This window comes from Trichechus manatus, unplaced genomic scaffold, assembly GCF_000243295.1.
Source record: "Trichechus manatus latirostris isolate Lorelei unplaced genomic scaffold, TriManLat1.0 scaffold00199, whole genome shotgun sequence".
Lineage (NCBI taxonomy): Eukaryota > Metazoa > Chordata > Mammalia > Sirenia > Trichechidae > Trichechus > Trichechus manatus.
Genome location: NW_004444135.1, coordinates 3,955,507 through 3,983,288, shown reverse-complemented (window position 1 = coordinate 3,983,288; position 27,782 = coordinate 3,955,507). Strand labels below are relative to the sequence as shown.

At 38.2% G+C, this 27,782-nt stretch overlaps 1 protein-coding gene across 7 annotated transcripts in view; it reads left to right on the top strand.

The window, feature by feature from the left end:
* The window catches only part of LOC101360186 (oxysterol-binding protein-related protein 1), a 173,661-nt gene extending 146,024 nt beyond the window's left edge, over positions 1 to 27,637 (top strand). For 4 of the 7 annotated variants that reach the window (XM_023742068.1, XM_023742066.1, XM_023742069.1 and 1 more), the window contains one exon: positions 27,058 to 27,637. In XM_023742068.1, coding sequence (XP_023597836.1) covers positions 27,058 to 27,261 — 204 coding nt within the window. In that variant the 3' untranslated portion in view covers positions 27,262 to 27,637. Of the gene's footprint in view, positions 1 to 20,191; positions 20,229 to 27,057 lie in introns of those variants that run through there. The other 3 variants (XM_023742067.1, XM_023742072.1, XM_023742071.1) reach the window with 3 other exon arrangements.
* The last annotated feature ends 145 nt before the right edge of the window (positions 27,638 to 27,782 follow it).

The window sequence follows — 27,782 nt, the reverse complement described above, 5'->3', positions numbered from 1 at the left end:
TGTGTGCGCAGGAGTGCAGCCAGGGACGTGTGGGGAACGTAGAACTGGGCGCCGCTCTCTCCAGGACCGAAGCAGGGTCTTCCCGCGGAGGCATGCCTGGGTCAGCTCCTGCAGCAAGGGGCACTGCGGTGAGAGGCGCGTGGACAATTTCTTCGGCTAAATATTAGTATTAGGTCAAGTGGTACCGGAGTGGGAGCAGTAAGGCTGTGAAAGACATTATTGTCCTAAATAATCTTCCAAGTTAGTGATTTTTTGCATGTCTCTGCCCTGGCTGACATTGAGATGAACTTACCATCAGCATTCAGAGACGCTAAAATTCCAAGAATAGGAGGGGAAATGCATGAATGGATTGAGGGGAGAACGGAATATATTGGGGTTGTGGAGTGGAGAGGTGGCTTTCAAGTTTATTGTTTTGATTAACGATTTTTGATTACTCATAGGCTTTCTTTGTAGCCTAAGCCAGTGGGAAATCACATTCCCTAGCATTCAGAGCATGTGGCTAGTTATTCTGTGTTTTCTGTTGTACTGGATATTTCTAGGGAGGAGAGAGAGTAGTGAAGAGGGGAAGATGCTAGGGAAGAGCTTAGTACCTCTTTTGAGAGTTCCTCTGTTAAAAGTTTCTTAATTTTAATTAGGCTGAAAGACAGAATTAAGGCATTTGATTTTGAAGGCATAGCACTGCCTAGCAGGAGTCTTTTTCAACACAGAAAAATGTTTGAAATGCGTGTTGGTGGAGTAATGTGTAGGCTCCAGTATGGGGCTCTATTTCTTTTCAGTTTGAGGACACACCAAATTTCATCTTTTCTAATGCTTGATTTCAGCCCCGAAACTGATCACTTTGGCAAGTTAGCTCAGTTTCAACTTAGTGGGTTTTTAATCTAAACATAAAGACCGAAGAGTTGTTTCAACCTTTATCCCAGTACTACTTTTACCAGACTAGGGTCTTGAAAGAATTTGTATCACTGTGAATGTGGGTGCTGGACTCAAGTCTGCCCTCTTTTGAAGCCTTTTTTAAAGGTTAGTTTTAGGGACTTTAATTGATAGTGAAAGTGACCCACGTATCTCCTTACTTGTAGTTGAGCTCCCTACAGAATAGGGGAAAATAAAAAAGCCTATCAAGTTTTCCATATTAAAAACAAAAGCATGTGCTAGTATTCAGGGTAATTTATAAATACAACTCAAACACATTTTAAATACTGTACATAAAATAATTGTGCAACATCATAATCTAAGCTCTGTATAATTTATGACAATGTATTTTGGTTTTAAAAAGATTAGAAACTTATTACTGTTTCTGACATTCACATATATATGTGTTTATCAGCTCTCTAAAGATTATAAGAAAACATTGTATTAAAAAGGAGAAATTTAGGAATTTTACTTGGTCTACATTATATAACATGTATTCCTAAATTTCCAGCTTATTGTATATGAAATCCAGTAAAATACTACAAAAAATTAATTTTGGGAGTAACTAGGACATAAGTTACACATAAATAAAAATGAGGTTTATGTAAAACTGAATCTGGATTTAATTTTGATAACTTTTGTGGAGTTTTTGAACAAAAATACATACTTACAGTTTTAATTATTAGCATGAAACGTGTGTGTGTGTATACATGTATGTATTAGTCTTGTTATGTTTGTCTTGATCTAAGGTCTATCCTGATAAATTTTTGCATCTCACAATGGTGCCAAGACTGTAACTTGCATGCAATTGTGTTTGTCTTATTTCCCATTTTATTCCCAATATGGAGTGTAGTGCCTGGCTTTATACTATTTGATGAGTTTTGAATGAGTTACAGGCAGATATAATTTTTCACTCATTTTAACTTAAGAGGGTTAGAGATGTAACCTCCATACATTTTTATAATGATCCATAGTAAATTTGACACCTGTTAATTTATGTAAAAACTTTTCCTTGATTAATTCATAGAGTATTTATAGAATGTTTATCTTGCCAGAGACTGCTAAACAAGTCTGTCTTCATAAAACTTTGAGTTTACTATAGGAGCCAGATGACTACATAGATTCTTACAGAAGCCACCACGTACTCAGAGGCAACAGAGAACAATTCCAGCACTAAGTTCAGTATGACTGGAACAGAGGTGGCAGAATCAAGAGAAAATAAATGCTAGATGGATGTAAGCGGGGTCTTCTTGAAGGATTTTGTGCAGTATACCTAAAGAGTGAGTCTTATCCTGGGCATGTAGGATCACTGAAAGATTTTAATCAGGGGAAAGATTTAATCAGATCTGTTCCTTAGAAAGAACACTGGGCAGCTTTAAGAAGGATTAGAGGAGAATAGGCCTGAAAGTAGGGTGACCAGTTGAAGGAATTCAAGAGACATAACCAGGGCCAGACACAAATTAGTGACTATGGAAAAGGAAGGGAAGATACAGAGCAGAGAGATATTTAGAAAATAGAGAAACAATATAAATGGAATCCATGGTAGATTGAATGTGGGAAATATAGGAGAAGGTGAAGTCATAGATAGCTCCCAGGTTTATGGCATAAGTCCCTGGGGGGTAGAAGGTGACTTAGGTTTGGAATAAAGGGAGTGGGAAAGATGAGTTCACTTTGGAACATGTTGACATCCCAGTAAGGCTGTCCTTACTTGTCCAGTAAAAATTTGGGAACCATTAGTACTGGGAATGGTATAAATGTGGTAATGGAAGCTGAATGGGTGAATAACATCGCCTAGGATACTTACAGATTGAAGAAGTTTGAAATCAAAGGGCTGAATACTGACATTTGAAAGACAAGTGCAAGAAGAAAGGGAGCTAGTGGAGAACGCTGAGAAAGAGCAGCCAGAAGCATGAGAAAGTGTAGAAGAGAACAGAGGAGGTGAATGTAGACAAGCTTTCCAAGAAAGCAGTAGTGGCCTTTCATGTGAATGCTGCCAAGAATTTAAGGTGAGAGCTGAAATGTGTCCTTTGGGTTTAGTAACCAGGAGGTCATTGGGAACTTTGATGAAGAAGTTTTAGAAGCATGACATAGGAAGCATGAGCAGAGGAGTAAATGGGAAGCGAGGAAGCAGAACTAGTGAAGATATATTGTGACCCAGGTACATACCAAACAAACAAAAAACTCCAAACTCTTTGCTGTCAAATCGATTCCGACTCATGGTGGCTCATGTGCTACAGAGTCGAACTGTGCTCCATAAGGTTTTCTTGGCTGTAATCTTTTACAGAGGCAGATTGCCAGACCTTTCTTCTTCACCGCCGATGGGTGGGTTTGAACGGCCAACCTTTAGGTTAGTAGTCTAGCACAGACCATTTGTGCCATCCAGGGACCCCAGTCTATGTAGATAATCATAATCTGTGAATAATTACTTTTTTTGTTTCTTTTAATCTTTACACCTCTTATTTTGTTGTTGTTGTTCTTAATATAGTAGGAACCCATATTTTAAAAAAGGCATGCTTCTAACTTCTAATGATTTCCCATTAAGAATGATACTTAATAAGTACCATTTGTCCGGTTAATGAAATTTCCTTTCATTCTTATAGATAAATATTTTTAATTTTGAAAGGGCATTTAATTTTATCCAATGCTGTTTCTGCATCTATTAAGAGCGTTTTTTTTTTTTTTTTTTTTAATTCACTAAGGTGGTACAATCAATAATGCTCCTCTCCAACTGATGAATCATTCTGCTTGTGACAGCATTGCTCCACAGGAGCTTTTTCCAATTGAAAGGGCATTTAATTTTATCCAATGCTGTTTCTGCATCTATTATTTTTTTTTTTTTTTTTTTTTTTTTTAATTCACTAAGGTGGTAATTTATATTTTTAGATTTTTTCTAATTGTAAGTCATGCTTGTATTTTGGAATAAACCTAATTTGGTCATGATGTGTTATCTTTAACATACTCCTTGATTTGGTTTCTTTTAAATTTTAGCATCTATGTTTATGAGTGAGAATGGCTTGTAATTCCCTTCTTTTTTTTTGTCCTGCCCTCATCAGGCTTTTGTATCAAGGTTATACTGCTCTCATAAAATGAGTTTGGGGGAGTATTCCCACTTTTGCTGTTTTCTGGAAAAGCTTGTATAAAATTAAAATGATCTATTCCTTGAAAATGGAGCCCTGGTGGCACAGTGGTTAAAGTGCTTGGCTGCTAACCTAAAGGCCTGCGATTCAAACCCACCAGCTGCTCCCGCAGGAGAAAGATGTGGCAGTCTGCTTCCATAAAGATTTACAACCTTGGAAACCCAATGGGGCAGTTTTACTCTGTCCTATAGGGTTTTGCTATGAGTTGGAATTGACTCAACAGCAGTGGGTTTGGCTTTTTGATTCTTACTCCTTGAAATTTTGATAGAATTTCCCTGAAAAACCATCTTATCTTTGTTCTTTGTTTTTTTTTTTTTTAAACTACTTATTAAATATATTTAATGGCTATAGAACTATTTTAGTTTCTATTTCTTTTTGGGTCAGTTTTGCCAAGTTATATTTTTCTAGAAGTTTATTCACGATTTGAAATTTATTGCTATAAAGTTGTTCGTAATATTCTTTTATTATCTTTTTCATTTATGTTGGATCTGTAATTATGTATTATTTTTCTTAGTCTTTTTTCTTTTCCTTTTTCTAATGTTTATTTGGATATCTCCAAATAAATTTCTTTTTTCAAATGGATCTCTCTCTCTCTAAATCATTCTTGCTAACGGTTTGTTTACTTGATTACTTTTCAGATAACTTTCTTTTAGCTTTTTGATTATCGGATGCATCTTTTTCTCTAAAATTAATTATTGTAGTTATCTCTGTAATTTTTATTTGAGCTTATTATTTTCTTCCCCTAGGATTTATACATTTATTATCCTCTGTCTCTTGAAAGTGGATAATTTGTTCAAATTTTGTTCCTGCCTAGATTTCAAATTGTGTACTGTATTTTTATGCAAATAATGGCACCTTAGGCATTTGTTTGCTGGCCACACCCTTCCCCCCCACCCCAGGCACCCTCACAAGTGCCACCATGCCAATCCTCTTTCACATGTTGCTGTAAAAAAATCAGCATATCCTGCTTACAAAAATACCCCGCAGTGGAGGGTGCAGCCAGCAAACAAATGCAGAAGGTGTACATTATCTGCGTAAAAATACAGTATTTCTTAGTTCAAATATTTTGTAATTTAGTGACTATATCACTACTTGCTTTATCTACAACTTTTATTTTATAGACTTTAATAATTTATTTTTTTTAGGCTTTATCTTTCCATACTGAAGACTGCTAGTATATTTAGTCAAGGTTACTGCATTCCTAATATTTAAAATACTTCAAACTTTTGAAGGTTTTGTCTACTTTCAGTTCTTGTCTCTTACGCAAACTCTTATTATTCCCCAATTCTTTTCCTGTTTTCACCGCTTGCCATTTCTCTCCATTTCTTTTCCCTGCCTTGCTGCTTACCTTCTTTCTTTCATCTCCTTACCTCTCACAACTTTTCTATCATTTGATACTTTGAATGCTGGAAGAAGAATGATCATTATTCTCTTGAACCTCTTCTACTTTTTTCTTCTCTCCCCCTAACTTCCTACTTCTCCCTATACTTTAAGTGGGTTTTCTGTCATCTGCTCAAGATATTCTATCTTGCCCTTTCCTTCTCCTCAGAACCTTGGCCCAAGAGGAAAGAGCCAGGATAAACTGTCTGAATTTTCTTCAGATTATCAAACATTCACCATTATTTACCATGTGACCTGTGTTATTCCATACATTGTCCAACTGAAGACAAAGTCAGGGAGAGTATGGGGAAGGTCTAGGAAGGAAGCACGCATGGTAGAGTGTGAACCTGCCAAAAAAGTCAGCAGTTGGAATCCTCCAGCCATTCCTTGGAAATCCAGTGGGGCAGTTCTATTCTGTCCTATAGGGTCACTATGAGTCGGAATCGACTCAACAGCAGTGGATTTTGGGGTTATTATTTGGAGTCTTGAGGCATGGGTTCGAGTATCAGTGACCCTTTCCTTGCTGTGTGACTCTAGGGAATTTACTCCAAGGCCTTACATTCCTCCTCTGTAGCAAGGGTTTATTAACACAGACCCATTTTCTGTCTGTCACAGTTTTATATAAGATACTCTTATACATGTTTTATTCTTAGAAATACATCTTAGAAGGATTTTATGTTCAATTCAGGGACAGAGAAGTGGAGGAGACAGAAGTAGAGGGACTGTGATTTGTGGCATGGTGTGTTAGATGAGCGAAACCCTGGTGGGAAGCAGTAGGTAGTGATAGGAATGACAAGAAGCACAGGACCTTGCTCAGTGGTTGGGAGAGATTCAGGCGAGTAATCTGTCCTCTGGTGGAGGTGAACTCGCCTATAACCTCCCAGCGGGAGACACACAGCATTGTTCCATATGGTGGCTGGGCACTCAGACATATGGCGCAGGGGCATCATCTATTTCTCTAACTATTTATTATTTGCTGCATTCAGAGAACCGTGCTTTTTTTTTTTAGCTTACTTGAGAAATCAGCCTTTGCATATAATAATGTTCTTTGAGGAAGATTTTTTGCTGTTCTGAGTTCAAACAGCTAAATTACAAATGAAGTTGTGAGTATAATCCTGCTTAGTAAAATTTCTTATGATAGAAGTGATTTGATTTTGAATTTTTTCTTCATTTATTTTATTTTACTTTGTGTTAGGAATTAGTGTTTAAGATCACAAAGCCGTAGACACAGGCTTATATTGTAGAATAGGAAAGGAACTCCGAGAGCATGTAGTCTGGTGGTTTTCAAAGGTTTTATTGGGAACAGATGCCATTACATAAGAAGATCAACGTAAAAGTACCCTTTATCCGCTAAGACGTCTCCACAGAACATAGTTTGAAAACAGTTGATCTGTTCTCATTTATTTTACCGAGTAGGGGAAGGCTGAGTGAGCTGCCCAAGCTTATGTAGCTAGGAGGGAGCAAAACTTAGAGGTAAATCCAGGTTTCTGTCTCCAAACTGAGTGCTGAAGAACAAACCCCACTATATCACATGCTGCTTGAATTAGGAAAATTCAGCTACTCAGGAAGACAGTCTATCTTTTATCAAAGGTGATGTGGTCATCTATACAAGCTGATTTCTCAATTTTTACAAAAGGGTATCAACTTTAGAAATAAGATAAATAGACGGGCAAGAATATTGGAGTATCTTCACATTTTGCACAGAATACCTATATTTTAGGTTCTCAATAGGAAATTACTGTCTAGCTTTTTGTGAAAATTTTGTTTGGTGTAGAAGTCATATTTTTGGAAGATAAAGAATTTGTCCGCTTCTCTAGATATTCTAAATGTTATCCTAAGGTTAAATTAGTGTGTCAGAGTGCTTCAGCCTGAACAATAGTTAGTTGATTTACTGAAAAATGGCCCTCAGTGAGTTGTAAGTTGGAGTTATACCCTCAATTTCCATTGAGGGGCATTTCCAAAAAAATTAGCTTTAATGTATTGTTGATTATTTTGCCCTCTGATACTCTTGTTCCTCGCTGTATTACCCTGAATGAGAAATTAGAGCTGAGGGCAAAGAGGGAGTTTGTTTTCCCCAAAGAACAGGTATTTTTTTTTTCCTTGTGGACAATTAAAAGCCCATAATTGATTGTATTTCTTTTTCTGTTTTGGCCTTAAGAGAATTCAGAGCCATATTTGTGCCTCATGCACAGTATTTAGGTAGGCTCCATCACTTTTTAAGCCCTACCCCAAAACAGAATCCATGATTGTTCTGTATTTTCATAGCCTCACAGTTTGGAAACCACTGGCTTACAACATTCTCTTGTGAATTAGTTGAATATGGTTGTGCCCCAGAGTGCATTTAGGTGTGGTGATTATATTTTGGGGTTTTCTGTAAATAGTAAGTACTAAGTAAATAGTTGTTAAAATGTTAGGAATATATTTCTACTTTATACTTGATACTTTATTTCAAGAATGTATATATTTTGATACTAATTGACTGTGTTATAGATTAAGTTAAAGGACCCAAGTTAAAATATATGGCAGATGTTGCTATGGTAACCTTTTTTTTTTTTCATGTTAATGGAAATCAACTTGGCTATATATTTTAGGCTATATATGGAGAAAAACTTTGTAAGTAGAGTTAATCGTATTTTCTATCCAAATGCTAGCCCCGGAGTTGCCAGACCATCCCTCCTTACATAGGCCCATAATTGCCGTGCAGAGCAGTCACTTTTCATTATTTTTCAAAGCATCCATAAGTTGCTGTGGTTGAAGGGTGGTGGAGGGAGCTCGGCCCCAACATCCCCTCATTCTCTTCACTCCCTTACTTCCTTCCACTTAGTTTATAAAGAAACCAGCTCTCAATGCAGGGCTGGTGTTTGAGATTTTCCTGGGCTTAGAGACATGGTTTAATCCCTAAGACCTATCTGCATTCTACGTTTATATTTATTGTCTTTCTGTACTTTAGATATGAAATGTTGATTCACTGTTATATCTTCAAGGGTGATTACTTAATTGAAAAGAATTTTATCCTGTCTACAGAGAGAGCATAGGAAGATAAAACTGCAGACATGTTTGAACCACCACAGATATTAAAAAATATAAGACAAGGAAATTCATATACTTGAGAGAAGTCAAAACCTACTTTGACTTGTACGTGGGAACTAATAAAGTAGAATATGTATTACTGAAAACCAGAAAATGATTAACCTTAGTAGAAATGGACAGGAAATTTAACATACTCTGTAATGAAGTTATTATTATTTGATGTTTACCCACAGTTAGAAATGCAAAGTTTCCAAAAATTTTGAAGTCAAAGGAAAACTTAGAAGAATGTGGTAGGATCTTAGATATCATTTAATTTTCTGTCATTTGCAGGAATCCTCTCTACCACTAGCCTGCCAGCTAGATGGCCAATTTTATGTTATATGTAAACACTTCCTTCATGAACATAATAGGCAGTATACCATGTCCAATGGTTAAGAGCTTGGAGTCTGAGTCACACCAGAGTTTGATTGCAGGTTCTGTCACTTACTAGCTATGTCATCCTAGCCAGGTCATGTAATCTCACTAAACTTGTTGTCTCATCAGTAATAATATCCACCTCACAGGCTTGTGGGCAGATTATATGAGATGGTGTCTATCCAAGTATATGTCATAACGTCTGTCATATAGTGAACATGCATAGATGTTGTGTACAGCAGCTCCTGCTGCCACTACTACTGACTGCTGCTGCTGCTACTGTATGTGAATTATCTTTTAAGACCGCACATTCCACTGTACAAAAAGTTTTTAGAGAGTTAAACTTTACATTAACGTTAAATTTTATCTCCCTGTTTTTTTTTTTTTTTTAATTCATGGTTTCATGTCTGAACAGAAAATCTTGTTCCCTGTCTTGTGACAATTCCTCAGCTACCTGGAGTGACTAGTAAATTATTCTTTTCCCCAGGCCAAGCATCTCCAAGTTCCTTCAGCTCTTACCATTATGTCAAGCTTTCCAAGACCGTTCATTTCCTCACTCCTCACCAATCCCTCTCAGATTATTTTTTAAAAATGTGTCATCCAGAACTGAATCTAGTGTCTGCATGAAGTTTGAGTGCACATCATGACTTTTCACAGCTGGCACTCAATCCTGCCAAGAGAAAGAGCCTCAGTTGCTGCAAAGGCCTGCAGAGCTCTGTGTGATGGGCCCTTCTACCCCACCTCTCGGGCTTCTCCTTTGCTTCATGCTCACTCTACTTGCTTTCCTCTGAGGACAGTGGCTTCCTGCTGTTCCTCAAGCATGTAAGTCCAGTTCTGGACTTTGCACCTCAGAACTTTAGCCGTTCCTCTGCCTGGAATGCTCTTGCCTAGGACCCTCTCCCTCACCTTTGTCATGGCTGGGGTCATGGCCCTCTCCCTGACCTTTGTCAGCTTTTAATCCAGCAGCGCTTTATCAGTGAAGCCTCTGGCCATCCTGTTTAAGGTTACAACTTTACCCCAGTACTGCCTATCCACTTCTTAGCATAATTTTGTCTTTAGTATTTTTCATCATCTAATGTACAAAAAAGGTCTCTGAGTGGCACAAGTGGTTTGTGCTCAACTGCTAACCTAAACATTGGTGGTTCGAACCCACCTAGTGGTACCAGAAGGCTTGGTGATCTGCTTCCATAAAGATTACTGCCAGGAAAATCATATGGAGCAGTTCTGCTCTGTACATGGGGGGGTCACCATGAGTAGAAATGGACTCTATGGCAACTAACAACAACTACTTCCTAAATATTTCACTTGTTTACTTGTTTCTCTCCTCACAGTAGACTGTAAGTTCTATGAGTGCAGGAATTTTTTGTCTAGTCACTGCTGATTCCCTAGGGCCTAGAATGCCTGGTATGATGTGGGTGGTTGATGACTGTTTGTTGCATGAAGAGCACAGCGGAATGATTGCCTGTCTGGACCTGGACGGGATGCCGCTGATAACTGAGCTGTGATGCCATTGTGTTGCTGAGAAGTTGCATAATACTGGGCTTGGAGGGGGCGTTTGGATACCAGTTCACAGTCATGGGTCAGTGTTTTTTCTCATGGAAAGATCAGAAGAAGAATGTTAAGCACACTCGAAGAAGGAAAAGGAAGAAGCTATGTGCATTGTTTCAGCACTTTGGGAATTTTCAAATTATTTAGGTTGTTTAATAAATTAATGCTTTATTTTACATGTAATTTTATTTGCTCCTAAAATTTTTGTATTCTGTGAAATTAAATATGCCATCCAGCCAATTGCCATTGAGTTGATTCTGATTCATGGTGACCCCATGTGTATCAAGAGTACAACTGTGCTGTATAGGGTTTTCAAGACTGTGACCTTTTGGAAACAGATTGCCAGGCCTTTCTTCCGAGGTGCCTCTGGGTAGGTTCAAACTGTCAGCCTTTTGGTTAGTAGTCAGACACGTAATCATTTGTCACTAAAAGACTTCTTAAATTAAATATAGGTTATTAAAATAAGAATATTTGTTATTTGGGTATATTTTTAAACAGAGATTTCCAACTAGTGGGCTTAAGATGAATGATCTTTTCAACCCTTAATGTGACCCGTTGACCCGTTGCTGTTGAGTCGATTCTGACTCATAGCGACCCTATAGGACAGAGTAGAACTGCCCCATAGGGTTTCTGAGGAGTGGCTGGTAGATTTGAATTGCCACCTTTTGGTTAGCAGCCTGAGCTCTTAACTGCTACGCCGCCAGGGCCCCTTAGTGTGTCCAGAGACCCCAAACCAGTTGCTTGTTTTCTCTAGTGTGCCATACAAAGATCCCCCCTTTTTTATTGTGTGTGTGCATATATACATACATACGTACATATATAGATATAAACACAATTGTAGAATTGGTAAATACTTTGTTATATACATATGTATATGTGCACATAACATATACAAAGCATTTGGCAATTCAGCAGTTTTTACATGTACAGTTCAGTGATTTGATTATGTTCATTGTGTTGTGCAAGCATTACCACTGTTTTTTCCAAATTATTCTACCAGCATTAACAGATTCTCAATGCCCCTGAGCAGTGACTCCCCCTTCCTCTACCTCTCACCTCTGGAAACCACTATAAGCTTTGGTTGCTGTACCTTTGCCTGTTTCAAATAAGTGGGACCATGCAGTATTTTTTTTGTGTATGTGACTAAGTTACTTTACTCAGTATAATGTTTTCAAGGTTTGTCCATGATGTGACATACACTAGAACTTCATTTTTCTTTATAGTTGAGTGATATTCCATTGTATGTATACAGCTCATTTTATTTATCTGTTCATCTGTTGATGGACATTTAGGTTGTTTCTGCTTTTTAGCTATTGTGAATAGTGCAACAGTGAACATTGGTATACAGGTTTGTTTGTGTTCCTGAGTTTATTTCTTTTGGGTATATACCTAAGATTGGGATTGCTGGGTCATATGGTAGTTTTATGTTTAACTTTTTAAGGAACCACCAAACTGTTTTCCACAGCAGCTGTACCATTTTGTATTCCCACCAGCAATGCATGTAGGTTCTAATTTCTCCACATCCTTGCCAAAACCTGTTTTTCTCCATTTTTTGGATCATAGCCATTCTAGTGGGGGTGATGTGGTACCTCATTGTGGTTTTGATTTGCATTTCCCTAATGGCTAATGACTTTGAGCATCTTTTTGTGTGCTTGTTGGCCATACAAAGATCCTTTTCTGTCTGGGCTGTGACTAGCAAAACTTGGGACACACTGCTTTAAGATCCTTACAATGTTTTCTTCAGATGGAGTTATAACTTACTGAATTGTGATTCCAGCATACTTTACATTTTTTTTCCTAGTTTGAGATACATGAAAACACTTGTCAAAACAGAATAAAACATCAAAATTCTATAAAAACAAAGTTATTGTAGTTCTTGACTTCACAATGTTCAGCATATACAAAAAGCTGTTTTCAAAGACAGAGCTGAAGACATTAAAAAAAAGTGGAATTGGAAATCATAGTATAGCTGAACAATGGAATACTCCTTAGCAATGAAAGGAGAGAACTACTTATACTTGCAACAACGTGAATGAATCTGCAAAACACTAACTGAAAGAAGCCAGACACAAAAGAATGTATCTTGCATGATACTATTTATTTGAAGTTCAAGAACAGGCAACCTTAATCTATGGTTATAGAAATCAGAACATGGCTGCCTCAGGTGAGGGATGGGGAGAAGGAGAGAGTGCCTGTAATGGAGCATCTGAGAATTTGGGGGAAATAGTACAAATTTTCTGTATCTTGATAGTTGTGTTGATTACATGACGTATTTTTTGTCAGTATTCATTGAACTTAAAATGGGTGTATTTATTGTATGTAGATAAACTCAGTAAGTTCATTTTTAAAAAGTAGAGTTGGTATAGTGTCACTTTTGCTACATATAACTTTTTGTAGTTATTTTCGTCAGCAGAACTGTCAACTACAGCATCCCTGAATGACTTGTGAAAAACAAAGATTTGTTTAGATTATGGTTCAGCTTCTCTGGTTTTAAAAATGATTGTTTACTTAATGTTGTGCCGTATCTCTAAAAAAGAAATTCATTTCAAGAACCCATGAAATATACAAATCTGAGGTAAGAGATTATATAAGAGGAAGTTATTTTTAGGTAGAAGCTGTGCATCTGTAGTGAGACAGAACTATCCTTAACAGAATCTCAGATGGGTTCCTGTACTTGACACAGGAGAAAGAAAGTCATGTGTCCTGCACTGTCCCACAGTACCTTGCAGACATCAATTCCTAAATAGGCATGTTTAAAAATATTCTTGATAATTATAAAATTATATATAGTACCTGGCCAACCGACTGGAAGAGATCTGTATTTGTGCCCATTCCAAAGAAAGGTGATCCAACAGAATACGGGAATTATCAAACAATATTATTAATATTACAAGTAAAATTTTGCTGAAGATCGTTCAAAAGCAGTTACAGCAGTACATTGACAGGGAACTGCCAGAAATGCGAGCCGGATTCAAAAGAAGATGTGGAATGAAGGATATCATTGCTGATGTCAGATGGATCTTGGCTGAAAGCAGAGACTACCAGAAAGGTGTTTACCTATGTTCATTGACTATGCAAAGGCATTCGGCTGTGTGGATCATAACAAATTATGGATAACATTGAGACGAATGGGAATTCCGGAATACTTAATTTTGCTTATGTGGAACTTGTACATAGACCAAGAGCCAGTCATTTGAACAGAACAGGGGGATACTGAGTGGTTTAAAGTCATGAAAGGAAGTGTGCATCAGGGTTGTATCCCTTCACCATATTTCTTCAGTCTGTATGCTGAGCAAATAATCCAAGAAGCTGGACTATATGAAGAAGAACGGGGCATCAGGATTAGAGGAAGACTCATTAACAACCTGCATTATGCAGATGACACAACTTTGCTTGCTGAAAGTGAAGAGGACTTGGAGCACTTACCGAAAGATCAAAGACTACAGCCTTCAGTATGGATTACACCTCAACGTAAAGAAAACAAAAATCCTCACAACTGGACCAATAAGCAAGATAATGATGAATGGAGAAGAGATTGAAGTCATCAAGATTTCATTTTACTTGGATCCACAATCCCACCCATGGAAGTGGCAGTCAGGAAATCAAACGAAGCATTCCATTGGGCAAATCTGTTGCAGAATACCTCTTTGAAGTGTTGAAAAGCAAAGACATCACTTTAGGGACTAAGGTGCGCCTGACCCAAGCCATGGTGTTTTTAGTCACCTCGTGCATGTGAAAGCTGGATCAATGACTAAGGAAGACCGAAGAAGAATTGATGCCTTTGAGTTATGTTGTTTTTGAAGAATATTGAATATACCATGGACTGCCAAAAGAACAAACAGCATAACATAGTTTATGTTCTACATTCTACTTTGGTGAGTAGCTTCTGAGGTCTTAAAAGCTTTTGAGCGGCCATCTAAGATACTCCACTGGTCTCACCCCAGTGAAGCCATCACCACAATGAAGATAATCAGTGCTTCTTTTACTTCCAAAGTTTCTTCCTGTCTCTTTGTAATACCTCACACTATTATTACACTCCTGTCCTGAGACAACCGCATAGGTTAAGTAGGTGTTCTCTAGAATTTTACATAAATGGAATCAGATAGCATGTACTTTCGGAGGGGTCTGGCTTTTATAACTCAGCATAATTTGAGATTCATCTATATTATTGCATGTATCAGTGGTTCATTCTTTTTTATTGCTGACTAATATTCCATTGTATGGATGTGCCACAATTTATCTGTTTATTCACTTGTTGGATATTTGGGTTGTTTCCAGTTCTTGGCTATTAAAAATAAAACATCTATGAATATTTGGGTCTTTGCGTGGACATAGTTACTCATTTCTGTTAGGTGAATATGTAGGAATAAAATGACAAGGGTCATGTGGTAAGTCTGTGTTTGTTTTTGTGTGTGGGGGGATTTTCTTTAGTGTTTTTTAAATACTGTCTTAGTCACTAGTGCTGCTCCAACAGAAATACCACAGGCGGATGGTTTTAACAAAGAGAAGTTTATTCTCTCACAGTCCAGTAGGCTACAAGTCCAAATTCAGGGCATCAGCTCCAGGAGAAGGCTTTCTTTCTCTGTCATCTCTGGAGGAAGGTCCTTGTGATGCATCAGTCTTCCCTTGGTCTGGGAGCATCTCAGCACAGGAACCTCAGGTCCAAACGAAGTGCTTCTCTCCCAGCACTGCTTTCTTGGTGGTGTGAGGTTCCCATGTGTCTCTGCTCACTTCTCTCTTTTATATCTCAAAAGAGATTGCATTAAGACACTATCTAATCTTATCAACCTCATCAGTATAACCTCATCACAGTGATAGAATTTACAACCCATAAGGAGATCACATACAATCTCATCATAGTGATAGAGTTTACAACACATAAGGAAATCACGTCAGATAACACAATCATACAATACTGGGAATCATGACCTAGCCAAGTTGCTACACACATTTTTGGGGGGACACAATTCAATCCATGACCAATACTTTTTTTCTATTGAGCTAAAATTCATAGAAAATCAGCTATTTTAAAGTATACAAATTAATGCCGTTCAGTACAGTCACAGTGTTATGCAACCATCACCTCTGTCCAGTTTGAAAACATTTTTATCCCTCCAAAAGGAAACCCTGTACTCCGTAACAATCACTCCTCATTTTCCCTCCCCCATCTCCTGACAACCACTTACCTGCTTTCTGTCTCTAAGGATTTACATATTCTGGGCATTTCATATAAATGGAATCATACAGTACGTGAGCTTTTGTTCTTGACTTCTTATACTTAGCATAGTGTTTAAAAAGGTGCATCTACATTGTCGCATGTATCATTACTTCATTCCTTTTATGTCTGAATTAATAGTTCATCATATGGATATACTACATTTTGTTTACCCATTCATCCGTTGATGGACATTTGTGTTGTTTCCTCTTCTGGTAGTTGTGAGTAGTGCTGCTATGAATGTTTGTGTATTTGTTTGAAAACCTGTTTTCAGTTCCTTTGTATGTATACCTAAGAGTGGAATTGCTGGGTCATGTGGTAACTTTGTGTTTAACTTTTTGATGAATCACCAAACCGTTTTCCACAGTTGCTACACCATTTTATATTCCCACCAGCAAGGTTCCAAGTTCTACACATCCTCGCCAATACTTGTTATTTTCTTTTTTTCTTTTTTTTAATATAGCTACCCTACTGGGTATGAAGTGGTATTTCTTGTGGTTGATTTGTGCTTTCCTAATGACTAAAGATGTTGAGCGTCTTTTCATGTGCTTCATGGCCATTTGTATATCTTCTGTGCAGAAATGTTTATTCAAGTTCTTTGCTCATTTTTAAATTGGGTTGTTTGTCCTTTTGTTGTTGAGTTTTAAGAGTTCTTTATATATTGTACTTTTTCAGGCTTTTTTGGGAGGAGGGGGAGCAGTTGGAAAATAAGTATTTCCCCAAATGGTTTGTGACTTTTTTGTCTTTTCTATTAAGAAACCTCAAAAAGAGTTTCTAAACATTTCTCATGAAATTTAGCAAAAAAATTTAAAGCCTGGACTGAGTGTTGTGTGACTTTATATATCACTGAAAAAAAAGTTCGGGAGGTGTATCTTCATCCTCTGGATGCTTAGATTTTAAACGTTGAGCTGAACGTCATGTCTTCATATGCTCATTAGCGCACATCTCAAGGCGTAATGTATAAATAGAGATTGTCCTACATTATAGACATAGATCCATATGACATATGATCTTCTTGGTAATTTTGCATTTGAAGAACTGGCTTACTGTCATCTGGTTATATGGTCTGTTTTTACCAGAGTTAGCTGATGAAGAGCTCACGTGGGCAGTAGAAGCTTTTGCTATTTTCTGTTTGTTCACTTGGCTTGCACCAAGGCTTTTATCTTCAGTCTGCAGTTTCTTTGCAACAGCCTTAATGCTGTGTGTGTATTTTATGAGTTAACTAAAACTAGATGAGATGGTCTGTAAATCTTAGTAACCAACTCCCATAAACTGCAGTGCATCATGATACCCTGAACTCAGGGGCTTCTTTCAGCCTCTGAATGGTCGTTGCCACTCCTCCCTGAAGTTACTGTGCATCCTACACTTGACCCTTGACCATGAGACACATGGACTGTGTGAGGGCACCTGTGCCAATCTGTATAGATAATATATCTTTAACATGACATTTTATCTAATATTTTAGACAAAAATAAATATAAAAGAGTTTCTGATATTTTTGTATCTCATGGTGCACACACTCCACTTTGGAGACTGAAGGCAATCAGGAGCCGTTGAAAGGTTTTCTATGAGGAAGTAATAGCGGGTTTGTGTTTTTAATAGATGAGCTGGGCAGGCGTAAGAAGTGTCTCCTCCTCCTCGTAGACTATAATCTCTTTGAGGATTAATGGGTTTCTTATTCTACTTTGTATCCCTAGCACTAACCTTGCAATAGTAGTAGGCGCCCAGTGTGTGTGTAGGGGGGAGTGTTTTGGGGGGTTGGGGAGGAATTAACTAAACTGAAATTTTTCTAAATCAGTAATTTTTATTTAGGAGTCACGTCAGAATGATTTGTGGTAGTTAAAAAAAAAAAAATTACCTGTACTAGTTAGTGTTAGCATTTAACAAACAAAAACCCCAAACCGAACAACAATAGCTTAAATAAGTTAGAGATTTATCCTTTACTTTGAAAAAGACAGGAGACACAGTCTGGGACTGGTATGGCAGCTTCAGGTGATAGAGGCTGTTTCAAGTATCAAATCCCAATTAGTAGGAAAGAGGAATTGACAGAAAGAGGTGTGTTTCCCTTTAAGGAGATCTGGTAAATTCTGTGCAATACTTCCATTCTCCTGGATCATGTGGCCACAGCTGCAAGAGAGACTGAGAAATAGTCTTAGCTGGAGAGCAGTGTACCCAGATAGGAAACTGAGGCGCTTACTGAGGAAGAGGGGGAGATGGGTGCTGGCAGGCAATCAGCAGTCTTTGCACCTGCCTCGATCGCATTCTCGGAAGTCCTGAGTCAGTGGTTTGGGGTAGAACTGGGGCTTCTGATCCAAAACAAAACAAACTCTAGCTTATCCAGATTCTGCTCTGCTCGTCATGACTGAGAACGTCTGTCGTAAGCCAGGACTTGGACTGGACAGAGCCACCAGTGCTTGGGATGAGAAACCTTTCTCCGGGGAGAGGTTCCTGGTCTACCTTATGCCCTTGTCATTTTACAGGGATGTGATCTCCAGCAAGAGATCTAGGCGAGGTTTGGATGAATGTGTTGCTGGAGTCCAGATAACTCTGCTCCCTCCCCCATTTGCCTGGCCCACCAGTCTAGTAAACCCTGTCAAAGAAAGCGGGTGAGGTCCTCTGCTTCTAAGACTCATGATCCTACAGATCCATCAACATTGTTGTTGGGCCGTTTAGTTATTGGCAACACCACAACTAGATGGGTTGTGAAGCTTATGGGATTTGGAGTTTAAAAATCTTGGTTTTGGTTCTTACTCCTCTGGTGACCTTTGGGAAGTTACTGAAACTTTATGATCTTCCTTTTATACACATACACATTCCTCACATGGTTTTAATGATGATTTAGTTGAACTAACAGTATGTAAAAATGCTTCTTAAAAAGTAAAATGCTATGCATATACTTTATCATCAGTATTAGATATAGAAATAATGCTGTATAAACAAAACCATGTTTTACACAAATGCTCATGAAGTTAAATCCTTTTTTTTTTGCTAGATAAAGTCTGACTGAGATTAAGAATAATGAAATTCTAAGAGACATTTTTTTGCTCAGGACCCTGAACTTAAATTAGATCTTTCTTGGTAAATTTTGAAATATTTATTATTACTGGTTAAAGAGATCTTATCAAGAAAAGTTATTTTGTATTGCTTTAGTTCCCCCCTCCTCTCTTGTTAATACATGCCATAAATTTATTCATTTAAAAATATTTTTTCAACATCTTCCTTTTACCGTGTTACAGGCACCATTCCAGGTGCTGCAGATACAATCATGAACAGATATTTCGTGGAGAGGTTAATAAAGATGCCATTAAAAAAATGCCTTTAAATTTTCAGAGTCCTTATGGAATAGAATTATCATTTTTATATTACGAGTCCTGATTTGTTACATTACATTGAAAGTTATTTGCAGTATGTGTAATATCTACCATTATAATTTAACCTTCTGTTCTATAATTGACATGATGATACTTAAAAACCTTTTGAAATTTTTGCTACATTATACTATAATCTGGAATAATTTAGAAATTATACAATGGCTTGCTTTTAGCAACATAATCCTGTAAGTGCTATTTCTAAAATGGAAAATTGCATGTTGTTGCAGATATTTTAAGTTATAATAGAAGTCCTTTATGTGAGTGTTATAATCAGTGTCAAGTGGTTCAGGTTTGCAATTGAAAGAGCAAATTTTACGAGATCCTATTTGTACCAAGTTATTTTAAGTGCCAGAGCCACTGAACAAAGCAGTAGAGTTAAAAAGCATTCAGTCCACTGAATGCAGCATATTCTAGAAGTGAACAGTACTGTTATTTCTACTTTTTTTTAAAGAAATATAAAAACTAAACTTGTTTGCATATCCTCCTTTTTTTATTTTTATGTGAAGTGATTTTAAAATCAGGTCAACAAAAGTAAGTATCATATATTCCAGATTTATGTTGATTCTTCTAAGTACCACGATTACCTTGTTTTTAAAACCCTCCATTTATGTACCAAACGTTTCTTGAGTGCCTGTTGTGTGTTGTGCTCTGTCCTAGATATTAGAGATAGCCAGCTATCCCCAAATTCCTCCTTGATTTAAATGTCTGAAGATAAATTTTGGAAGTAATTGAGTTAGCAGCCTATTAACAGAAACCGCAGTTTAACAAGCTCCAGTGAAGTAATTTTGCTTTTAGCATGTAAGTAAGTCAGCAACCAGTTAAGTCTTTGTCTTCTTTCCCTTGGCAGAGCTGGAGTGCAGGGAGATGCAGAGGTAATTCTGGATGGAATTTCCTTTTCTCTTGGCTTGAGCCAGATTGAGGAAGATGGCAGTGCCTGTAAGAAACGGGCATTCTTTAATGGTCCCAGGAGCCAGTCACAGTTGGCTGTTAGGGAAAGGAAAATGCTTGAACAGACAGACATGACATGTTGGGTTGAATGAGACCTTGGGGGCCATGGGACTAATATGGTTTTTATCCCATGGCAAACTACTTTCATGTTGTGTCAAGAGACTAGAGGCTTCTTACTACATCAGATGCTGTAACCTATAGGTTGCTGACCTCTTTGTTTCCTGTTCTATTTCTTATAGGCACTGAGAAGATAGAAGCAGTTAGAAGAAACTTTCAGGTCACCCATACCCACCTATCTGAATCTGTGCCTACCCACTTTGCCTCTTCTCCTGCATCTAGGGATGAACTAACTGTCCACACTCACAGCAAAAGCCAGCCCCTACATGTGCTGATTAGATCCCATCCCTTATTGGAAACTCATGAGCAGTTCACCCCCTCACTTCTATATAATTGATTTCTCCCTCTGTTGAACCTTCCCCATCAGTGTACAAACATGCTGTGTTTTCTTCCAAAATAAAGCCTGTTGACACCACCTCCAGCAACTGCCCCAATTTTCTCCTTCCCTTTTTATTTTAGCAAAACTTCTTAAGACTATTCTACACTCACTTTCTCCAAGTTTTCTTCTCTCATTCTCTTTTTAACCCACTCCAATCAGGCTTTTGCCTTTAACTTCCACTCAACACTTGCCTGAAACTGCTCTTATCAAGTTCACCATTGACCTGCACGTTACTAAATCCAGTGGACTCTTCTTAGTGCTCATATTATTTGATCTGTCATTGGTATTTTACATAGTTAATCACTTTTTCTTCCTTGAAATACTTTCTCTAGGCTTCCAGGACACCACACTCCTAGCTTTCCTCCTACCTTCTCTCTTTTTTGCTTGGTTTGTTTTCTTTGCTGATTCTTCCTCATCTTTCCTGCTAGGATTTCCTTTGGATTTCTTCTCATTTCTCTCTTTTTTCCCATAGCGATACTGTCTAGTCTTGCGGCTTAATATAATCTGTCTGCAAGTGACTCCCGGAGTTTTATCTCCAGCCTGGGTCTCTTCCCTGGATACCTGATTTGATATCTATTTGTGATCTACTTGACATCTGCACTTGGATGTCCAGTAGTATCTCATACTCAACATATAGAAAACTGAGCTCCTGATGGTACTCGTTCCTCCTGCAGTCTCCCCACGTTAGATAGTGATGACTCTCTCCTTTTAGTGGGTCAGGCCCAAACCGTGGAGTTATCCTCGATTCCTCATTTCTTTTTTTTTTTTTTTTTTTTAACTGTTGTAGTTAAATGAAGTTTACATTTCACGTTAGTCCCCCATATAAAAATGTATACATACATTGTTATGTGACCCTAATTGTTCTCCCCATACTGTGACAGCACACTCCCCCTTTCCACCCGATTCCCCGTGTCCATGCAGCTAGCTCTTAACCGTCTCTGCCTTCCCATCTCACCTCCAGACAGAAGCTGCCCATTTAGTCTCTTGTATGCACTTGAGCTAAGAGGCACATGCCTCACGAGTGTCACTTTATGTCCCACAGTCCAGTCCAATTCCTGTCTGAAGAGTTGGTCTAAGAAATTGTTTTCATTCTGGGCTGATGGAGAATCCAGGGGCCATGCTTTCCAGGGTTCCTCCAGTCTCAGACCATTAAGTCTGGTCTTCTTACTAGAATTTGAGTTGTGTGCCCCACCTTTCTCCTGCTCCATCAGGGACTCTTTTGTGTTCCCTGTCAGGGTGGTCATTGGTGGTAGCCAAGCACCATCTAGTTCTTCTGGTCTCAGGCTGATGAAGTCTCTGGTTTATGTGGCCCTTTCTGTCTCTTGGGCTACTGCTTTCCTTCTGTCTTTGGTATTCTTCATTCTCCTTAACTCCAAGTGGTTGGGACCAGTTGATGCATCTTAGATGGCCACTTGCAAGCTTTTAAGACCCCAGATGCCACTCGCCAAAGTAGGATGCAGAACATTTTCTTAATAAGCTTTGTTACATGAATTGACCTAGGTGTCCCCTGAAACCATGGTCTGCAGACCTCCACCCCTGCTACTCTGTCCCTCAAAGTGTTTGATTGTATTCGGGAAACTACTTAGCTTTGATTTAGTCCAGTTGTGCCAACTTCCCCTGTAGTGTGTGCTACCCTTCCCTTCACCTAAGATAATACTTGTCTACTATCTAGTTAGTAAATAGCCCTTAGCCTCCCTCCCCACCTCGTGATCGATTCCTCATTTCTCTTACATCCCATAGTCAATGTGTCAGCAAAATCCTTCAGAATATATCCAGAATCTGACCACTTCTAAACATCTCCATTCCTATTACCCTAGTCTTTTATCTGGATTTTATAGTAGCCTTCTACGGGGTCTTTCCTGATTCTACCCTTGACCTCTTAGGCCTGTTATTCAGCATATCAGCCAGAGGGATCATATTAAAATATAAATCAAATAATCTACTTCCTCTACTCAACCCTCTCCAGTGATTCTCATCTTCCTCAGAGTCAAAGCCAGCGTTCTTATAATCGTCTACAAACTCTATACAATGCCCCTCCCTACCCACAGCCTCCATGTGCATCCCTCCATCATGTCTGTTTCCTTCTAGTCACACAAATCTGCCTTGGTCACTGAGGCATAGTTATCTTTAAATAAGTGTCTTTGTTTAGTAGTGGAAAGGAGTGATGAAAAGCTTTAGGAACATAAGGTAATTTATTACACTTGAAAAAGTTCTGATAGGATGGGGTAGCTGAAAGGTCATTAGAGTCAGATGAAAATCCTTAAAATTTATTTTGCAGGTATATACTGTCCAAGAGTATATTTCCATACTTGATCATGCCTTAGAGATGGAATGAAAGCTTAATTTTCCTAGACCCTGGAAGTAAAAGTGTGATTCAGCTTGGCTGTGGATTTGGGAATAATGGCCCTTTGCGTTCACATGAGAGGTCCATTCTCCTCCACGGAAACAATGTGGCAGTCTGACTAGTGGGCAGGAGAGTTCTCAGCTGTAAATAGTCAGACCCAGAGGTTTTGACAGCCATGTGGTAAGAGCAAGGAGTCACCTAAAGTACATATCTTAAAAAGTTTTGAAGTGAGAATACTGTTGGATCCATAACTATGGAAATAAGTCAGAGCTGTTCCTTATCTGAGAGACAAAGCTAGATAAGTTTTTAATTCAGATCTAGTATTCCAGTCTCAAGTTAATACATTCTTTGTTATTGTATCCATGTATCTATACTGTTTCTGTTACAAGAATATAGCTTCTCAGCTAGCAAGTGGGAGTTTGGAAACATAGTTTAAAAGTAAGCTGAAGATGTTATGAACTTGTACTCTGCGTATTCCTTTATCAGTTGTTCTACACTAATTTTTAAATGCAGGATTTTCCATAGGTGTTTCCAAAATAGTGAGATTGTAGAGGATGAGGAATTACATTGTTCCAGTGATCCTTCTAACTGACTAAAAACCACTATGGTAGTTAAGTATGTTCTTAGATACTTCAGAAGCATCTGGAGAGCTCTTTGCTGGTGCAGTTGCTGTGACATATAGCTACTCAATCACAGTGTTTTATGTGATGGGAGACATTGCTGTTTTATAGGCAGTTTTATAGAAAGATATCTTCCGTGCAGAAAATCCTGTTATACTAGAAACTAATGAAAATATACCCAGATCAGTTCAGAGATAAAAATAAGGCAAGATACAGGACATAGAGCCTTTTTTCTCTCGCTTTCTCTTCTGCTTCCTACTCTTTACTCTTTTTTCTCTTAAAAGAAGTGAGAACAGATGTAGCTGTCGCAGAATTGAAGTGATGCTTATTTTAGATGGATAAAGGATAAATTGGATTTTGAATAAGATTTTTTTTTGAGGGAACTGGATATCTTGGGGCCCCAATCATTTATTTTGCCACTTTGCTGAAATCAGCTAGATGAATTTAGGTATGAAGATTTATGTATTTGCTAAATAGAGAAGATAATTTAGTTGATTCTTATTTTTAAGAATTAACAGCACATTTACATTTTGATATTTGAAAAGCTAAAGGGATATAAAGCTAAAGGGAGAGAGCGGGTGGGAGTGAAAGAGTTGGATCTTGCAGTGTTGTTTTTGGAATCTACAAATACTTTAACAGTGCTTTTAGATCGTTTATATTCACAGAAAGGATCATTTTGGACATTGTGTATGGTTTTGTTGTCTTTGTTTATCGATAAATGAATTCAGAAGATGGAGGAAGAACAGCTTTTTATTTTTTTAATTTATATTCCAGCCTCAATAAGAGTATTTCCTCCTCTGGAAATACAGTTTAGATTATTGGAATATTGTTGTTATTGGGTGCTGTCAGGCAGTTTTGACTCATGGCGACCCCATGTGACAGAGTAGAACTGCCCCATAGAGTTTTGTTTTTTAATGTACCTTAATTTTTTTTGTTGTTGTTTGTTTTGTTTTGTTTTTGCTGTTGTGTTTTAGGTGAAAGTTTACACAGCAAAATAGATTCCCATTCAACAATTCATACGCATTGTTCTGTGACATTGATTACAGTCCTCATAATGTGTCAGCACTTACACCATTTCCACCCCGCCTGACCCATTTCCATCCATCTGGTTCCCTGCCCCTCCTTGCCTCTCATCTTTGCTTTTGTGTAAATGTTGACCTTTCAGTCTTGTATAGTTGATTGTTTAAAGGAGCACATTCCTCACGGGTGTTATTGTTTGTTTTATAGGCCAATCTGTTATTTGGCTGAAAGGTGACCTTCAGGAGTGGCTTTGTTCCAGGTTAAAAGGGCATCTTAGGGTGATAGTCTCAGGGGTTCCTCTAGTTTCTATCAGTCCAGTAAGTCTTGATCTTTTTTATGAATTTGAATTTTGTTCTACATTTTTCTCCCATTCTAACCGGGAGCTTCTCTTGTGTTCCTGGTCAGAATGGTGGTAGTGGTAGCCAGGCACCATCTAGTTCTTCTGGTCTCAGGCTAGAATAGGCTGTGGTTCATGTGGGCTGTTAGTCCTGTGGACTAATTTCTTCCTTAAGTCTTTGATTTTGTCATTCACTCTTCTTTGCTCCAGACGGGAAGAGACCAGTGTTGTATCTTAAATGTCACAGGGTTTTCTAGGCTGTAATTTTTGTGGGAGCAGATAGCAGGATGGTTTAGAACTGCCAACCTTTCGGTTAGCAGTCACGCACTTAACCCTTGTGCCACCAGGGCTTCTTATAGGAATATTACCAAATATTTTTCAGTTTCCTAAAATTTGTAATTACGTAAATTTTCTTTTTTTTTTTTTTTTGATCAGTTTTGCATGATCTCTCTGCTCATTATTGCTTACCATTTATTGCTATTTTTATTTCATTACCATACCTCTAAAAATAATAATCTGGTTGCTGTCATGATAAACACAGGTGCCTGAGGACTGGAACTATTCTCAAAATAATAAAGGTTTAACCTTGTTTCTGCTATGAACTTAGCACTTCAGTAAAACTATATTTCAAGTTATACCCGGGACTGACTCCTGGAATGTTGTAGGTAATGTGCAGCATCAGGGACTTGAGGCCATAAAGGGCTTCGAGTCAGAACAAGAGGGAATGTCAGGAAGTGAAAGGGTCTAGATTCAGCAGGGTGAGGAATTCAGAGGAGCAGTTATGAGAGAGTTCTACAGCTTCCCAGACCCAGAGGTGGAAATGTTGACCTGGAAGAGATTTAAGAGGTCATCCCATCCTGTGCCTTTCAAATTGTTGGTACAGCTCCTGGAATTGGACCTGAGGAGAGGGGTGAGCCACAGGGGTGGGGCTTGTGCTCCATCCCCAGCATCTCCCAGCACATGTCTGCTTTCCAAAGCATCTATTTTATATGTTGGGATTTATAGGGTTATATTTGAAAAATAGGTTCGCTAAAGGAAAAATGAATTTTTTTGACGACTGCTGAGTTGAAGACCACTGATGAGATGAAATTATTGGATGATTGTGTTGTTACTGTTGTTAGGTGCTGTTGAGTCGGTTCCAACTCATAGCAACCCTGTGTACAACAGAACGAAACACTGCCAGGTCCTGACCCATCCTCACAATCGCTGTTATGCTTGAGCCTATTGTTGTAGCCACTGTATCAATCCATCTCTTTGAAGGTCTTCCTCTCTTTTCATGGTCCTCTACTTAACCAAGCATGATGTTCTTCGGAAGGGAGTGGTCCCTTCTCATAAAATGTTTAAAGTATATGAGATAGTAGAATCCTCTTATAGGTGAGGAAACTAAGGAACAAGAGACTTTCCTGAGACTACAGGGTTGGTTATGTTAGATACCACCTTTTCTGTCTCCTGTCTACAGTGCCACATTATTTCTAGAAATTGAAGGAGATGATGGAATAGTTGTGATTTCCAGAGTTCTGATATAAAAATACCTAAAATGGTCCACACCAAACCCAGTATCTGTTATTTTATATGAGGACTAGATTATTTAAATTTTAGAGGGTTTTGGTCAGCTGCGAAGATTCAAATTCTCTTGGATCAGATAGGAGGAATAGATTGTATCTTCAGAGGGTGAAGAACCAAACCAGGCTTTACTGTTTCTGTAATCTAGGCCTTATTTCTTGTAGTGAGCCAAATTCAAGGTAAAATATGGAATTGAAACAATAAAAATGTTTAGTTATTGCTTAGTAGCTGGTTGCCCTCCATTTAACTTAAACTATTCTGAATGTAAACTGGACAATTAACAGTTATACCTCATGCTTTCATGTGGTACACATTTGAATATTTAGAATAGTTTTCTTTATTTTGTTTAAAAACTTGCTGAAACTGGTTTCTTAACCTCATGATTAGTGTTGAGACAAAGAGAGACTGCTTTTTTTTTTTTTAATTTTTATGTTTTCTGAAATGGCTAATCTTCTCATACTAGGATCCTGATCATTTGAACTGAATTTGTTTGCTAGTTCTTAATCTATTTTCATTAGCTAGAGCTGTTGTGAGAAAAGGCCCCCATGGGAAGAACAAAATTAGCTTAGTAATTTTGCTCATTCATCCAAGTGTATATAACGTGACTGTTTTTATTTCTGATGTTGCAATTGAAATGGATCAAAAGCAAATAACTTTTACATCCTAATGAGTAGGTCTGAGTCTCGTCACTCTAAAGCCTTTTTTGTATATCTGTTTTCTTCTAGGTGAGGAATTTTAAATTGGAACAAGAGCAAGAGAAAAACAAAATTTTGTCAGAAGCACTGGAGGCTCTGGCCACTGAGCATCATGAATTAGAGCAGTCCCTGGTTAAAGGATCGCCACCTCTCAGCATCCTTAGTGAGGACGAGTTCTATGATGCACTGTCAGGTAATTCTAGAATCCTTCAGTCTGGAGTGTTTGTGATTTGAAGACCACCCCTAAATGTATTCTTATGGTGGATGTCTCTTGAGTTTCCTAGAATGACCAGATAGAAATTTATCAGCATAGCTCCCAAACTACCCATTTTTTGTGTCATGAAGATTTGAAATGCAGGTCTCATCACTGAGTCTGCCTATATTGAAGGCTAATGCTATGCTAGGATTGGGGTGCTGTTGAAACAGCACACTTTAATTTATTCCTTTGTTTAATTCATTTATTCATTTATTAAATACCTGCTGGTGCCAGGTGCCATTACATGTTCTAGGGATAGAGAGGTGGACAGTTCCTGTCCTCAAAGAGAGGTCTGAGAGTAAAGGATACAAATGAGTAAGACTTGGTTGCAGTATAATATGCTAAGTGCCAAAGTAGAGGTGAGACTGTGGTGTGGCTGGAGCAGAGAAAAGGAAGTGCCTAACTTTGCCTCAGAGCTGTCGGCCAAGTGCTAGCACAGGACACTGGCCAGGAGCCTGGACTCCAGAGCCAGGCTGCCTAGATCACATCCTGCCTCTGA